This window comes from Heliconius melpomene, chromosome 21 (genome assembly GCF_056956725.1).
Source record: "Heliconius melpomene rosina isolate 202511_hmr_F chromosome 21, ASM5695672v1, whole genome shotgun sequence".
Lineage (NCBI taxonomy): Eukaryota > Metazoa > Arthropoda > Insecta > Lepidoptera > Nymphalidae > Heliconius > Heliconius melpomene.
The window spans coordinates 8,800,759-8,819,873 of record NC_140409.1 but is presented as its reverse complement, the minus strand read 5'-3'; the positions used below and the strand labels follow the sequence as shown (position 1 = coordinate 8,819,873).

General features: G+C 30.1%; 1 protein-coding gene across 2 annotated transcripts; it reads left to right on the top strand.

The window, feature by feature from the left end:
- Positions 1–250: 250 nt before the first annotated feature.
- SCaMC (Short Calcium-binding Mitochondrial Carrier) lies at positions 251–18,355 on the top strand. Of its 2 annotated transcripts, XM_085205864.1 has the most exons (7): positions 251–682; positions 1,719–1,842; positions 2,243–2,330; positions 4,706–4,817; positions 16,501–16,659; positions 16,788–17,364; positions 17,714–18,355. In XM_085205864.1, exons 1-7 carry the CDS (start codon positions 509–511, stop codon positions 17,896–17,898), a joined length of 1,419 nt encoding a protein of 472 aa, XP_085061990.1. In that variant the 5' UTR covers positions 251–508; the 3' UTR covers positions 17,899–18,355. The 2 variants fall into 2 exon arrangements, with proteins under 2 accessions (XP_085061990.1, XP_085061991.1); XM_085205865.1 differs by lacking the exons at positions 251–682; positions 1,719–1,842; positions 2,243–2,330; positions 4,706–4,817 and adding an exon at positions 10,768–11,145.
- The last annotated feature ends 760 nt before the right edge of the window (positions 18,356–19,115 follow it).

Genomic DNA, 19,115 nt, shown 5'->3' with positions numbered 1-19,115 from the left:
AAATCACAATTATTTATTTTTGAACAATTATAATAAATTGGTAATTGTGATTTTTCAATACAAATATTTATTTGTTAATATTTATTGGGAATTGCAATTAAAATTATCCCAATATTGCGTACTATTAATTGTACCTCAATTTGAATATTCCCACTCTTTTTTTTTCTCAAAGTTTTCTGGTGCTCATTCATGAGGGCGCTAGTAGTATAAGCGCATAAAGCAATAAGTAAATGTGTTCTGTGGCGTTAAGCTATGGTCAATTTTTTTTGTATAGGAGTTACGCTTCTAGTATAAGTATATGATATAATGTTCCTTGATTAGTGCGCAAGTAGGAAGCCAGAAGGTACCTGTCAAAATTTCTTTTGAATGAAAGTTTAGTCGGAATCCGCAAAAATGAATTTGGTCGTACATTTAATTTAGGCTGGAGTAATGTATGTTAACATAAGGCTCCACGAAGATTTTATAACTTGTTCGACAATAAGTAGTACTTACGCTGACAATAGACACCATGGTGCAGTGTCATCCGCCGTTGGAAATAGAGGAATTACCAAAAGAAGACGAAGAAAGATTAGAAAAATTGTTTTCTAAGTTAGACACGGATGGAAATGGCAAGATTGACATTCACGATCTATCCGTTGCTCTCAAGGAGTTGGCCCCGCACATCAATCGCAGCTATGCAGAGGTTAGAATTTAAAATAGTTCCAACATAATTCTAACGGTGCTTTAATTTCATTTAACTTTCTTTTACTGCAATCACGTGACGTATTTATTATTAATGTGACAACTTGATTAATAGATTTTTTATAAGGTATTTGCTTTAATTTTTTTTGGGCCATATGACATTAAAAATAATACTGGCCAAGAATTATATTTAAATTATGTATGTTAAAAATATGAAAAAAATATTGATTTCATTCATAGTTACTATAAAATATAACTATTTAAGTACATTTGTATCCTATAAATATATCAATAATTAAAATGTATTAATTATTAGTATATTTATTTTAATTATTAGTATATGTATTGCATATTATATTGCTAATGGCTAGAAATATGTATCAATAATTATGTACCCAAATGTAATATGAAAAGTCATACTTAGAAATATATCAATCCTTAATACCAAAGTATAATAAATACTAATAATGATATTTTATATTTTGCTTCTTTAAGAAGAAAGTAATATTTAATGTGTCACTATGCGGGTGTGTGAGGGTGGTAGTAGGGTGGGTGGGATTAGCTAAGTGCTCTGCCTAGGATTGCAATACAAGATCTTTTAGAAAACTATACTAAATATACTCTTACCACTAGTTTTACGGGTAAAAATATTTGTACTACAATAATTTAATTAATAGCAATTAGTTCAATAAATATATTTTGAACTTTATAAAAATTTAATTTGTCTTATATATAAATTAAATTAACAATAATTTATATCTTATATATTTCCCACTCAACGAATTTCGCTCTGGAACAGGGGAACAGAGTGTCTTAACACTAAGATCCCTCTGCCTGCCCTGCTGTGTGTGGGATACAGTGTGACGCTGATTTTTAATCTTAATATGATGCGTTTTATAGACATGAGGCCAACTTACTTTGGAGAATCGTAAATCTTGAAAATCCTTGTTTTGGATCTTATCCCACTAATAAATGCCCTCAGTAATTATTTTTCATTTTTTTAATAAAAATATAGAATATTATTTATAATATTTCAGAAATTTCTAGCAAAAAGTGGAAAGAATGCTGGAGATGTTACACTGTCAGAGTTCATTCACTATGTCCGAGAACATGAAAAAAATCTTAGGTTGCAGTTTTCCCATCTTGATAAAAATAAAGACGGTGAGTAAAGTTAACTTGAAAATAAATATTTTTTTTCTTCCTTACATTTTGTGTAATTTCAAAGTTACTTATGCCACAAATTATGTATTTTTGACTTGATTTTCCTATTTAAAATTTTCGTAGTAAATTTCTATCACAATTGAGGCTGTTATGGCACAATGTCTGACATTAAACACAATGGATGTGTTTGGGTGTGTGACTTAGGGAATGAATTATTTTAATTTAATTGCTCTGGTACAAGATAAAACAAGGAATTGAGTTCCGCCTCTCAATATGCAAATGTCTCAAAAATTGGACAGCACATGGAGAATGGACACAGAGTGTCTTTTCACTTTGCACTCTTTGCCCCCAAGCTATAAAGCTAAAGGAAATATTTAATTTTTTATATTTTTATTTTCAGGAAAAGTTGATCTGGAAGAACTTATTTCAGCCTTTGCCGACTTAGGAATTGCTATTGGTAGAAATGAAGCTACAAATTTATTGAAAAGGTATTTAAACCAATGTTGACTATTATTTTTTTATATTTTCTTTATTTTTTTTTATATAATTCTTTTAAGTTAATTTATTGATTTATATGTTTAACATTTTTCATGTAGCACAGCGATATATTTATTGCACAACTGTAACTATATGCGAATATAATGTATTATTTAAATATCCTTTCTTCTTTTCAACACATTGATCATTATATATTTTTTTTATTATAGAATATTTTATGTACAACCTACATAGTTACGAAATTTTTATTAAAAATATTTAAATATATTTTTTTAAACCTTATTTTAGACAATGATAATATTTAGTAAGATAAAATGCTATGTTGAGTTTTACCACTACGAACAAATTTAAAAAAAGAATAAATACCATTATTGAAAAAAATGTTTATTATAAAGAATTGAATTTATTGTCTTATAAACGCTAGTGAAACAAAATATTAATAGGCTGGTTGATTGGTCAAAAATATTTTTAAACATTCAAGTTATTCACTGCGATAATTAGAAAATGAGGTTATTTTTTTTTGTAACAATATTCTACTTATTTGTTAAAACTTTAATTATTCATGCTCATATTTTATACATTATCAGATTACATAATATACCTACATTTCATACAATTATATTTTCAATGTCACAGTCTAGTATAGCACATGATATTATTTTTTTAATGGTTGGTTTATGTAGATTTTAATAAAAAACTTTAAATATATGAAGTATTTAAAAGCAAATAAGCAGTAACACAAGCATGTGACTGTACAACGCGACGGTTGTGGGTTTGGTTGCCACACGGGGGAACGAATTATTATATATTTTTATTTCCTCGCTCTAGTAAGAAGGCAAAGCGTAGCGTTCAGTCCCGCCTCTCAATACGAAATGCCTAAAGAATTCGGCAGAAAGTTATTTATATTTTCAATATGAAAATGTGAATGGAAATTACTTTATTTGCTTCTATGAGATTCTTATTATATTATCAGGATCTTGGAATCATTTTTCCACAATGATAAATGTAACATGAGTCACAATCGCTGCCATTAATTCACAAGGTTCCTTTACATTATGGTAATCGGTGAAACAATGGTGTACCAAATTACATTGAATTGATCTATTAACCAGCAATTGCTTCTTATAAGTAATATGTCTAAAATTACAATAAAATGACACTCACTATTGCATTGCACAGTTTTTTTATGTAATACACAAGTGCTACGAGTTGTGAACGATATCATTCTTCTTTAGATAAGGATTTGGTTTTTTAAAAAGTCTGCTTAGACTGTAAACCTGCTAAATCTGTTCTTGTTGTTGTGTACTCGTACTTCTGTCTCGTATCTTCGAAAGGTATAACCTTTCGAAAGTGTAAAAAAATACAAAGTCGACTTTTATTTTATTTCATATAGTCGAGAATACAGATTAATTTTCCAAATTGCAGAAACTTTCCTATAACAAACGTATACATATATATTATACTTATATAATATACTTATACTATAATATTATACTTTTATCTCTCTTGACTATTTATTAGGCTGTCAGCAGGTTTGCACACTACGCCGAAGATATAAAAAAAAAGAACTCTGTGTGTTGCAATACAACTGCAAAATTTTGCCTTTGCGTCTAATGATTAGAATCTAATCAAATTAGCAACTATTGGCTGGTTCTTCTTAATTATCTTAGAGCTAAAGTCGGATTGAAGTTGAACCTTTAATCCATTTATCTACTTCAGTAGGTAATACCTGCAGAATAGATCATACTATAATACCAGGTTTCCATCTCACTAAAAGTACAAGGGCAATTTAATTTGCACTAGTACTTTCAAATGAAAATATTGTATGTAGATGTTTTTGTAAATCAATCATAATATACTAGATTACTGTTTACATGTTGTTGTGTTGTCGCTTTGGCGAAATAAACGTGCTAATCTGACAAAAAATATATTTTCATCTCATTCGTGGGGGCCCGGGGCGACTGCCCCACTTGTTAGCACGCCGCCCCCTTTACAGATCCGGCCCTATGTATAGGTTATCTTTATATAACACGAAACAAAAGTAATACCAATTATATTTTTGCCACATCGGTGATAGATATTATATATAGAGTTAATAAATTAAAGGCCTAATGATGCGAACATGGCAAAGCGATTGTATTTTCACCCGGGCGAATAAATGACTTCATTCTGGTAGAAAGACAAATATCGGCATTAGGTTCCGCCACTCAAAACGCAATGTCTCGAAAAGTGAGGACTGTTTTAAAAAGTTCCTTCTGCCTTATGTCGGCCCTGCTATATAAGGAATACAGCGTGATTCTAAAATAATATAATATAATAAATAAAAAAAACGAATTACTTTACAATTTTATGCATTTGTCATTAGGATGGATCAAGACGGCAGCTTAAACATAAGCTACGACGAATGGCGGGACTACCTCCTACTTGCACCAGCGACTGATATACATGCTTTAATTCATTTCTGGCGTCACTCTACAGTAAGTACATTTATGATAGTATATCTTTTTGAAATATAAAATTAGATGTGTATGTATAAACACAACACGTTTGTTGTCTCGACGTGGTCGTATGAATTTAACGTTTTAGTAAACATTTTAAATGTAAATGAATAAGCAAGAAAGCAATGAAATATCTAAAATAAAAATTTAAAACTCAAGGGAACACTCTAAAAGAATATATTGTGTTCTAGAACATTTCGCATACTTTTACTCACACTTGACTAAAATATTGATATGTATGACATATTAAGACGCGACTTATCTGGTTGTCTAACATTCATTTCCAATGAAATATTATTTTGCAAGATTACCTTCATTATCCTATGCCATCGATCAATATCTTGACACTGTTTAATAAAATCTTCGGTAATATTATAAAAAATACCTCAAGCCAGAGTATGTTATCATGTCAGATTTTGGCATACATACATTATTAGATTCCCTTTGTAAAAAATTAGGGGCCCTCTCGCGGTTTCGCCCGCATGTCACTTATAATAAATATCCTATATAATATACTACCTATAATAAATATAAATATGCTGCATTTGCCGACAGATTAAACATTCAATCGTGAACAGTACGTGGCTGTATGAGATAGGACGTCATCATTATATCAATTCGATGGCGTTCCTTATTATTCTTATTTCGTTATTTGAGGGTAACTAAGATTTACACAATCCATACCTATATTATAAATTCGAAAGTAACTCTGTCTGTCTGTCTGTCTGTCTGTCTGTCTGTCTTTTACGCAATCAGGGCCAAACCGCTAATTTAATTGTGATAAAATACTCATAGAGAGATACTTGAGGGTCTCGGGATGAACATAGGATACTTTTTTTTTCTCATATTTGTAATATTTTCGATATATACCAATATATTAAAATAATTAATTTGACATGCAATTTATTCCGCCATGTTAATAACAACCGCCGTTGCTAGGCAACGATTTGCAAAGTTTGTTGTTTTAAGAAAACGTCACCCAAAATGAGTTTGCTTAATGCATACATGGCGCGCGCCGATATAGATTTGTATACATTAACAAACATTAGATGATTCCTATAATTTGATATTCATCCTTATAAAAATAAATATAATAGTCACTTTTAGCATTTCATCTAGATTGAAATTATAGTTTACTGTATAACATTCTAATAAATAATTAAGAAGATGTCATTTATTCGAAATGACCTAGCCTTCGGACGGCATAGTATGACCGACGCGAATGGGCAGATGACTTTGATGGTTTTGTAAATTTTTATATATTTTCGAATTACTGTTAATTTCTATGTAATTATTTGCTGCTTATAATTAATTTATCTCAGTTCGGTTATCTATACCGATGTTATACACTTAAAATATCGTAATTTTAATCATTTGGGATTTTATTTAATATTCTACTACTTTTTCTAATATTGAGAATTTCCTTTTACTAATATTATAGATACTTTTTCTAATATTAAGAATTTCCTTTAGTTACTTTTACTTCTTTTGTTTGTTCATTTCGGTTACTCAGATATTTTTTCTAATAATAAATCTCCACTTATTATTATTTTTTAACTTATTTTAATTATTTAGGCTCATACTTTCGCGGGCGTAGCCGCGTCCGGGCCCACTAGTAATGTTATATAGCCTCTACCACTTCTGAAGAATGCAAAACAAAACAAAAAGAATGTAAATCGGACCGTAGATCTAAAGATCTTAACATTTAAACAAACAAACAAAATCTTCTGTTTTGTTATATTAGTATAGACAACAAATTAATTATATTCTTAAAATATTTTTTCCTCCGGTTTTGTATTATCTTTAGTATAATTAATTAATTTGTAGTCTTTTTTATTTTAAAACTTTTAAAATATCCTATAGATTAATTTAAAATTAGTTTAAGATCAGCATACGTAACGAGACCATCATTAACATTTTATGATTTAATTTATTATGATTAAAAAATATATAAAAACCGGCTTCAAAACTATGCCTATATACGGAAACTTAACAAAGTGTAAAGAGTAGAAAATAATATTTTAATTACTTCAAAGTAAAAAAATGATACCTACCGTTGTTTTTGGAGTCGATGCCAACTTAAGTATATTTTTTATTGTCTTTTAGTTTTACTTCGTCGTATTTAGTAATTATCTATTAATGTTATTTTTGTCTCGGCTGGCTCTTGAGTTTGGTTTTGATTTGTATATTCAAATTTTTTTATATATTATAATCGTCAGCCTGTTCTCGTCTACCTCTTAGATATTTACAATTAGCGTTTAGTACCATTATGAAGTCGTTTAAGAAATTAATATTAATTTCAGTATCCCTCACTCACTCCTTACATTTCTATTTAATTCATATATTAATCTTTACAAAATATAAAAATAATGTGGGCAAGTACGAAGGCGGAAACTGTTAGGAGTTGAGGAGGACCTATCGCCATCAGCTTGTCCAAATAACTTGATAACACGTCACTAGCCTTATAGCCAATCCCTACAATACTATTTTTTGTAATATGCAATCATTACAATTATTTTACAAAGAATATTATAAATCCTTACCCAAATAAATAATTTAACATTTAAGTCTGTTTTGGAACGAGTAACTGTGAGTCAATTCTGTTTCTTAAATGAATAATCATGTAGTTCAAGCGGGCGAAGCCGCGGGGGAAGGGGGGAGGTCTAGTCATTAATAATGTCAACAAAAAGTTCTAACAACAACATTTGATAAACTGAAAGATAAGACGTATAACAATTTACGTTATCAGTTTATACAATTAAAAAAACTAAAAAACCATTTAAATTGTTATAATTATTATCTATACATTTTTCATTAGTAATTTCTACGTTATTCATATTTTAAAATAAAACATCTGTTATAAAATATATTAATTCTCAAAAGAAATAATAATAGAGATGATAAGATTAATAGCATTTTCAAATATTTATAAATACTATTATCGATAAGACGACCGTCACCTTCGACGATGATTTGTTTATCTGACGAAAAATACAATGTACCAAGAGATTGATCTTGTTATAGTTTTAGATGCTGTACTCAGGGTTGCCTGGCGTTCTTATTCTAGTGAAAATATATAAAAATCTATATCATATGCAAAATAAAATTTTACTTATTTTTTATAACTGTACTTATTTTAAAACTTAGACCCGTACATATAAATTGCACTCAACGGCATCTCAAGATCGATCTCAGACTTTAGAGCGGCTTATAAATACGGCCTTAATGTAATTGAGTTTATGTTATTTGTAAAAAGAGACTCTTACAAAACGAAAAGGACCTTAAAAAATAAAATTGGCAAATTTAAACCAATGTAAAGATCAAGAATGTACCTGCCTGCATAAGACAACGAACCCGGTTCAGTCATTCAAGAAGAAGTCATCGTATATCCTATTCGGACCCCACCGGCTTCAGCCAGTTCGCTAGCCCTGGCTGGAAACGCTTTATTTAGTAATTGATTCAATCGTATCAGCAGGCGCGGCTGTGGGCGGGCTTTCATATGGTCACTACGTCATTGATGGCCATCGCTGACGAGTTGCATACAAGTACAACCGCTAAGTTCTATAGTAGTAAGTGACGTTTTAAATTCGCTAAATATATATGTAAATGTATATACTCGTATATACAATATATTATATCTATTAAAGTACTGCGCATGAGAATTGTTTAGATTCAATATGTTTAGTTTTACGTAATAATATAAAAATTATGCAATACTTTTACTTGTGTTAATATTATTTTATTATATTTTACCATGATATACTTTTAATAGAAAAACAAAGAATAAATTTTACATTTTTAAATATACCTAAGTTATTATATTATATTTTTATTATTATTCAAAAAAGAATCAAACAATTTCATCGAATATTGTGCTTCTAAAATTATTATAAAAATATATATTTTTTCTTATGTTACGATTTAAAAAAATCTAAAATGTAATAAAGTAAAGTATCTTTTATTTTAATCTCAATCAAAACAACAAACAATATGTATGATTAATTATTAAGATGAATATTGTCATTCTCCTATAATTTTGTTTTAGTTCAAGTAAAGTATTATTACGATTTCAAAACACAATAGTGACTTTTCCAATTTGAAATCGTGTTGTATTATACCTAACGTAATGTCGACTTACTTTATGTTGACATATTGATTTTAACTATCATCGATATATTATATTTAAATATAATTGTACACGTATATTTAAAGTAATTACCCGTAATAAAACTTATGTTATTTCTGTTTTCTAGATAATGTTAACATTCAGATTTTTCATTTCTTTGGTTTTTCCAAATTATACAAAGATCTTTGGCAAGTCAAATTTCGTTGTAATTAAAAAAAAATACTTATATAACCACGTACATAATAACGAATTAAAACATAATTATTGAATAAAAAATATTCGATTTTTTTTAAATAAATGATTCCATTTCCATTTAATTAAATTAATAAGAAACAATAAAAAAAAAATATTTAATATGTGAATTTTAGTACTAAAACTGCAATGGAAAACCCCCAGTTTAATATAGTAATTTGATTCGGAAATAGAATTTTCCACGATAAACAATTGTAATACAACGACGCATCAGTCCTGTAAGTTATCTGCCATTATCACCAGTTATTCTATCAAGCAATATAGTTCAAACTGTTAGCTGAGGCTAATTCGTTTTATGACAATGTGACCATTGTACCTCTTTTACCTTTTATCTTACTTTTTATATTTGTCGCTACCATAGGTACGTACTAGGGACGTATCTGAATACAAATCACTGATGGGGCGCTTTCATTAAAAATAAGCACTTGGTCTAGTTAAATAAATTTGATTTGCTTTAAAAATTGTAACTAACCGGCCACCAGTTTGTTTGGATGGTCTATAACCTTGCCAGTAATTCACTTACCATCCATTATCATCATCTCAAACCCGATTTTCCAAATTCCAGGCTTTTTAAAAATAATTTAAATGTCAACAAAAAAGAGCCTTCACGCTTAACGACTTTTTCACTATTTCCTTATTTTTTATACTGCAGCCAGTCTTCGTGGCGAGTTCTACATAAGATGTTTCAAATCTTTAATTAGGAAAATATAAACTCTTTTTGTTATTTTTCATTTTTAAAAATACTAGAGCAAAAGCTTAAGTTATATTTTCGTAAATTTCCACCTCTAGAGGTCCTTATATTTAGGCACTGGCCGACCGGGCCGACTTCGCCCGCTTGAACTATACGAATATTTATTAAATATGTTTATGAAATAATTTTTAGTTTGAGGGTGAATTCTAAAGAACCACTAAATACGTGTTCAATGAAATATTTTTAAGAGTCTGAATTATTTTTTTTATAAAAATCGGTGGCGATTTAAAGATTTTCCATACAAACTTTCAACCCTTATTTCATTCCTTTAGGGTAAAAAATTATCAATATTTCAATCAATATGAAAATAAACATCTTTCTAAATTTTTATTTTCATAATGTGGATATGAGTGTCACTAAACCATAAGTTTCTACCATCAGCGGTTATGACTCTGCGTGCTTCCATCAGTAACATCTCCTTTTATAAACGGCACTCCGAGCACGGCTAGAGCATTATAAATGTCACCAATAGGTCTCGATACGTAGATTTGTAAGATTTGTTTTTAGTTGTAACAAAAAATTAAAATTTATATTACATAATTATATTTTATTGTAGGCTGACGGACGATGTTTGGATTTAGTCCAATGATTTAAACAGAATAATTCAAATATTATGAACTTTGCATTTATTATAGCAACACTCATTTATCTCAGTTTAAATGGCGAGCCTTCTTTTTGCTTGATAATTTATGTCGGTTCCATATATTTCATTATCAAAAGTCACAGTTCAAAAGATAAGTCGGTCAAAATTATCCATCCGAGGTGACTTTTAGTTTTAGTAGAGGCGCGGTCGTCCGCCGCTCGCTACTTGCAGCCGTCTCGAAGCGGTTTTCGCTCGGGCCGTACACGCCAGCTATTATCGGAATTATTTGTCACGAATCGCGAGCTAGTGTTAACTGCTGGGTTAGTTAGTGTGGCAATGCCTTTTAGCGTAACGTGACGCGTCCTTGTTTTTGCGCTCGGGTTTGCACACTCGTTTATTTTATTTTTTACTGATCTGATAGTATAGTTCCAAAGAAGAAATCTATCTGTGATTTATTTATAGGTGTTATTATTTATTTATCTTGTTAAATAGTCTTAATAACGATAAAATGTCTCTGGAATTGGAAGACGTCACAGGAGCGACCGGCGATGTCTTTGAGGATTTTCTTATCGTGTTTCGCCGATGTTTGGCAAAGGTAAATGCTATTTAATTCCGGGTTAGCGGAGCCAGTAGTCTGCTGGCCCTCAAGCTACATTTAATTTAGACTTCGTTGCTCCTCAACTGTGTAATCCTCTTTTGAAATGCATGAATATGGTGATATTCTTGAATGGATATTGAAGGTATTTGTTATTTTAAATTATTGTTTTTTTTTTATGTATAAGTATAGCAATATATACCTGGAAATAATAATTTCACAAGATTTTTATTGGTACATTTTACAAAATATTAACTAGCAACAAAAATATGATAAACTTAGGTTAGTAGACAAAAGGTATTTAACGTTTCTAGTGACGACGCTGTCGCTAAGGCAACATATACATATTTTTAGTCCATAGCTCGAGATACGCTCATTTTGTTACTAAATACGTAACGTAGTAAAAAATGTGTTGGAATTTATGAGAGATCCATACAAAGAAATTTTTTAGTTAATTTTAAGGCTTTGCGAATTTATAATCGTTGATCAACTTTCATCTTCTTTCGTCACGAATACTTTCTCTCTCTTTCGAATGCACTACTTTTAATTTCAATAGAAAGGAATATTAAATATTCATACACATTTTTTTAAATTGCTTTGCGAGGAGTATTTAGTGCTTATTATAATTTTAATTGGATCTTGTTATCTTGTCTTGTCTAGTCTAGTCTGGTCTGGAAAATTCTAATAAGTCATAATATATAAATGTATATTTCATTTTACTTTTACATTTGTTATATAATATTTTTTTACAGTGTAAACATTGCGAATGTAAAAAACAATATAAATGGACTGTAATTGATTTTTATTAAAATGTGTCAATTATTTTTTAAAATAAATTAATTAACTTAAAATGTTATTTATACAAAGGGATAACATACTATGTTGCGCTAATAATTTGAATATAGTCCCTTATCTAACATTTAAAAGTTAGAAAAGGTTACTTTAACAATAAAAAGATGTGTTCAAAGTGTAACAGCTGTCGTTAAATAAATAGATAGATCTTTTGTACCTACTAACATAGAACGATTTATTTTTAGTAAGCAGACAGATGCGTTTCGACTTTTTTGTTTGGTATTCTTTCTGTGCGTTATTTTAGTTGTTAATACATATTCTAATATCGGATATATTTTATTCAACATTATTTCGCATTATAGACTTTGCCTTCGTCGCCCGTCGGTTGAAATGTATGTAAGATGATGACGCGGCGCGCGCGCCGCCGCACGCGCAACACCGATGTCCGATTACGTCATTCGCATACAGTCGTATTATTAATACCGGGAAAATCCTCATTCTAGCATATTCATTATTAAATATCATATCAAAATTGCTCATATAATACTATATTTTTTTTTATCTTAGTGTCATAAATGATACTTGTATAGCAATTACTGTACACTATTGTCCAAATTTTCTAGGTATTGCTACGCTGTCTATTTGACTATAAATATCATTATCACAACGTGGTCGTGGATTCTGTCAACCAGACTTTCTTGAATTTCAACCAGCTCCTATAATCAGAACCTGACCAAATTTTCATTAAACTACCCATGAAGAGCATCCTTTCAAATAAAAAAAGAATTATCGAAATCGATTTGCGGGATATTGAGTTATTCGATGATTTGTCGCGCACATACTTAATACAAATTTAAGACTTATTTGATTTTCTCATGGATACCATTGTCAGAAATGGACCAAATTAAAATGGGACCACACGGGAATCACTAGCTTTCAAATAAAAAAAGAATCATCAAAATCGGTTCATCAGATCAAAACCTTGGAGGTATCAAACTAAAAAATAATCTTTCCTCTTTTTACAAAAACCGGTTAAAATCTGCATATTATAATGTGAAAATGCTAGAATTATTTAAAAGAAAAAATCTATGAAATTACGCCACAGTTTGCCTACACTCAGATTGTGTGTCGTATGTCGTTTATAAAATCAACTACACACGTACAGATAAGATAGGTAAAAACAAACACTTCCGTTTTGCCTTTTCGAAAGTGTCTCGTGTTCGTCGATCTAAATCCGTTACGTACAAGGACGATGCGGTGACGTATCTGAACTATCAAATAGTTTATACTTTGTATATATTATACACAATATGTATTTACGTCTGAAGACATTTTAGTGATTTATTTTGTGAGAAATAATAACATTTTTTCTAGATCTTTTTTCAATACATAAATTTTGTCATTATTAATTGTTTGAGTTCCAGTTTGAGTCTCCAGAATTCGGCGGAAGATGAGGAACGGGACGGGAATGGAGTGTCTTAACTAGATTTTCTTCAGGTTCTCTCTGTCTATCCTAACCTTAAAAAATTGTAGGAGTCATTATATAGGTACGGTCCACATATATTATTTTCTGGACTTCTGATGCTCACTTCGATTTATCCTTTTTTTGTATATCGAAGCGCTTTTACTAATTCAGAAATATTTATTTAATTGGTATCTTTAGGTTTAAAATTTCTCACATTTGTATAGAATATCATTGCATTTAATTTAATAACACTATCTTGAATAGCGTAAATTATTTTATTATTGTGTCTTTTATTATTATATAAGCTAGTTACATGCGTATAATGATAATTTATAATTTGAAATACAACAATTGTAGAATAAATGCTAGCTTGTTTTCAATATGACCGCTATCAATGCCTCTCGGAAGTAGAGACATACTATACATGTGATATATACTCGTATGTTATATGAGGATTAGATGAACTATTCTCCGGCATTAACAACCAATATATTATCCTAACTTAGTGTTAAAACACTCCGTTCCCCACTGTCTATGACTCTCGCCAATGATCTGTCCCCCAATGACTTATAGTATGGTTCATATGATTTAAATAGCAACATAACAAAGAGTATGAATATTAAGTTTAATTAATGGACCTTGTGCTTTCTAATAGCCTCAAAGTCAGTCTACTGCTTAACGAAATCGTAGTCACTTTAACTTGACATGGTTCTATAAACTAGTTAATATTTTTCGTAAATGAGGTGGTCAAAAAAAATGATAGGAAAGACGAAATAATTTAAATAAACCTATTATATTTTATTTAAAATCCAACACAAGAGGACAAATTAGCATACGTACGTACCCGTCAAAATCATAAACCTACGGTAGCTGAGTAAAAAAATGTATGTAGGTAATTAATAAAAAAATATAATTACTTAAAGCGCGGCTGAAAAAGGATAGATATAAATAATTACTACTAAAAAAGGAAATATTTATTAAAGCTAATAGAATTATTAAAGCGTAATACGTCAATTATTTATTATAATTATATTTACTTTAATTATATATATTTTTGTTTTCCCGCATACTTAATGTTTAAGTTAGAATCCTTAAACCGACACTACAGAATAATAACTAATTAACTAACTTACTACTATAATTTGGTACCTTATACATCTACTATACTTACTTTTCCGTGTCAAATGCCCAAAAGTGCGGACAGAGCTACCTATGTGACTGCTACATACTATTAGTAAAGTCGATTCTATATAAATAAAACATTTATCTCTCTATCAAAGGGTATGTTAGCTTGTTGTATCTATATATATATAAAATCGAAAGGTCACTCACTCATCACGAAATCTCAGAAACTACATGTGCTAGGAATCTCAAATTTTGCATAGGAGTTACTTATACGACGTAGGTGCTCGCTAAGACGGGAATTTGCAATATTCAACTTCTAAGGGTTTGTTTTTGGGGTTGAAAGTTTGTATGAAACTTCATTACTACAAGTGCTAGGAGTCTCAAATTTTGCATAGACGTCACTAGGACGTAGTCATGGAGACAGAAATTAATAATAACATAGTTCACGCGAGCGGGCCGCTAGTTATAATATAAGCACATCAAAAGAAATAATAAAGAAATGAAAAATGACCATGAAATGACATTGATTGTATGATACTCGTTGAAAACGTGTACGGCATATACATATTTGTACGTACATTGTATTCGTAATATACAAGATAACCTATGGGTATATTACATTTACACTATTATTTTCAAAGCTTAGTCATCCTTTTTCCATTTTATATTAACTCGCTTCTCTTAGCTAATATATATTTTTTAATATTATGGGGAATGGAGATGATACCGACCAAATTTCTTTTTTTAATATATAATTTATGCAGAGAGATACGCACTTCTATATTTGCGATATATTAACTTTTTCAAAGTCGACAATAACACTGTCATTCCAATATCTAGCTGTCATTTCAACTCTTTAAATACCATGTATACATTTCATAGAAACATTTAAAATAATGAAACTAATGATTCCCATACTGCTCAAAATTTTCGTTAAAATTGTTATATACAAAAGCAAAATTATGTATTGGGAATATTTAATATCTTTTATAACCATGACGATGAATTCTAATATATTTTTAAGTACTGCGGTAAATATGTTTTGAAATATTTGTATTTATAGGTATTTTATATATTATTAATTTCAATTTAAATGTTAAAATTAAAATATATATATATAAAAAAATATATATATTTTATAATTAAAATTATATTTTAATTACTTCAGAGTAAAGAAAATTGGAAAATAATAAACCATAATAATTATTAATTTGTTTATTTAAGCAGACGGAACAAGTAAGAAAGTATCGTACAAGAATTTGGATAAGTAGAGTTATTAAGAAACACGACACTGGCGGTTGCAATGCCGACGACGTTGTCAGCTGCGGGACAGTGTAATAACGTTACTAATTACTTTGTATAATATTAAATAAATGTGTTATACAATTTACCTATTACATACATTATTAATTATTAAATAATACATCATTGATAATTAAAATCTCGACACAAAAAGCTGTAAAATGAAAAGAAACAACTAGAAAAGAGTTCCTTCAAACAGAAAAAAGCTGAATTAAACTCGGTTCATCCATTTGGTAGCTACGACGCCACAGACAGATCAACAATCATCTATTTTCATCGGGGTTAAAATTATTTTCTTTCTTATGTTTGCTAATAGGTACTGTACTAAAATAATATGATACACCATTCCTATGAATGGAAATAAACCGAAAATAAGCACAATAATTAGATACGTTGTGAATCTGACTTGTTCTCGCTACAATATTTCTTACAATTAAAGATATTTTAAGCCGTTTTCTTACAATGTGTCTACATATAAAACTTAATTTTGATTTATTTGGTATTCCACGATGTTGTTGTTTTTCCTATGCAAGAAAATATAACACTGTTATACTGAAAAAAAAAATTCTATCATTGATTAATTTTTAAAACTTATGTTCCTAATAATATTTATTAAAATTTATTTTATACAATTCGAAACAATAAATGACATTGTAATATTTTAATTACAGTATCTGGACATTGGGGAGGATATGAACGTGCCAGATGACTTCACTCCAACTGAACTGCAAACGGGAAAATGGTGGCGTCATTTGTTAGCCGGCGGCATTGCTGGAGCCGTCAGCCGCACATGCACAGCTCCTCTTGATAGGCTTAAAGTATTCTTACAGGTTGGTATTTCTGATGTGTCTAAAACACCCCCATCTAGTGTTTAAAATGTGTGTACCTTATAATACCTCATAACTCCCGCCAATTCTTAATAATTTATAAATAATTATAATTCATTATTCATCCCCAGGTTAATCCAACTAGAGAAAATATGATAAAATGCTTAGCAAAAATGATAAACGAAGGTGGTATTAGTGGGCTTTGGCGGGGTAATGGAATAAATGTAATTAAAATTGCTCCTGAATCGGCTTTAAAATTCGCCGCGTACGAACAAGTAAAACGGTTAATAAAAGGCGAAAAAAACAACAATCCGCTAGAAATATACGAGAGATTCCTCGCCGGGGCTACTGCGGGTGCGATTAGTCAAACTGTGATTTACCCACTAGAGGTGCTAAAGACAAGGTTAGCTTTAAGAAAAACTGGCCAATATAGCGGTATCGTGGACGCCGCTAAGAAGATATACGCGAGAGAAGGTCTTAAATGTTTCTATAAAGGGTACATTCCAAATATCCTGGGGATAGTTCCTTATGCGGGCATCGATCTCGCAGTGTACGAGACTCTCAAAAAGAAGTATATAAATAAATATCAGGCTCATAACGAGCAGCCGGGTATGCTGTTGTTGCTGGCGTGCGGCAGCGCCTCGTGCACCTTGGGACAAGTGTGCTCCTACCCGCTGGCACTCGTGCGGACACGGCTGCAAGCGCAAGGTAATTGATGGTCATCCATAGACTACATTGACCCTCCCCCGTCGTTGGCACAGCTGGTCACATTGTGACACTCCCTACCTAATATTACTTCACATATTTTGCTAATTTTCGTCTGGAAATTATTAATTTAACGTTATATTTATAACTACATTAGAAAAATTGGAACTAAGTATATAATAGATTTACTCATTAAAAATAGATTATAATATGTTTAAAATAAGATTTACTTGAAATATTTTTATTGGTCCCATAAAGTCTTCACTTAACAGCCTTGGTTAAACTGAGTTGGACTAAGTATATAAGTAGATAGTTGCTACAAAATACATAATATATAAAATTTGACTTACAGAAAAAGCTGCTAAGGGCGCGGAGGGCACAATGCGGGGTACATTTCGTGAGATAGTGCAAAGAGAGGGTTTGCGAGGGCTGTACCGTGGGATTACCCCGAACTTTATCAAGGTCATCCCAGCCGTGTCTATCTCCTACGTGGTGTACGAATACGCGAGCCGGTCTCTTGGAGTCAACATGACGTGATGACGACCACCGCCCCTGTACCTCGTTCACTGGACGGACCCCTCCGTACCATTCCTCCACTCCACGCTTGACTAGTGTTGCTAGCTATCCCTATTATGGGATCTATTTAATAATTTATTGGTGGTTGACAATTTAATGACTTACTTTTGTTTTTGAGCATACCACAACTTATATATATATAAATTAGCATCTTGTCTTGTTGAACTCATCACTTTCTATTGTTAACTTTTGCATTTTAATTGTACATAGCTCTCGTATTTTAAGTTTATTATTTATTTATTTTTGTGAATTATAATTCCATTTAAATTATTGATTCTGTTGAAGACCGTATGATTGTATGTAATGTGCATTGTCAGTTGTATTTTATTTATATGGACATGATTTTGTTGGTCTGATATTTTTAACGACATAGTGCGGAAACATCTGTGATTAAATAATAAATTATGTATTTTTTTTATTTTTCTTTTGTTATTTAGTTGTCCCTTATTCTCCTTTTCTTTTTTGTTTTATTATTTTAAAACATTTTATTTTATTTAATAATATAACTAAAACCATTCTCTTGTTAACTTGAACAGATGAGTTGGGTTGATAGAAAAAAATGTTTATAAAAATTAAAAGTATGAATCTAATTTAATAGGTACAAAATATTTGTCATATTAGCATAAGGCGATATATTTGGCAGAGTCTAATTGATTTTACTAACAATTAGAGGTTATTTTTATGCATAATATCTCTATACTGTTGTGTATTACATAATGACAAGCCGGTGTTTGTGTCGGAACTGTTTTATTGTGCACTATGATTACAATGTAAAAAAATATTCTAAACATTTTTTAAAGAAATAAATCTATAAAATGGTTTTCCAAAGAATCAGGCACTAAGCCAAAATGAATACACTAAAAGATTATGTATGTTGCTGTTCAAAGTTCTTTACAAAAACAGTATTCATATATGTAAACAATATAATTTTTTTTAATATGCAACAGACGGGCAATATTGAGTATATATTTTATAAGATATATTTGATTATGTTGTTGGTTAATATATAAAAAATAATAAAACAATAACATATGTGACATATTAATCAAAATATACATAAAACCACTATAGTTTTAACAGTCTTGTCTTAAAAACCACCAATATGTCATTTATAGATAATGATCTTGACATAACTACAATAGATTGTTTATAGTTAAAACTGTTTATTGTGTGATGTT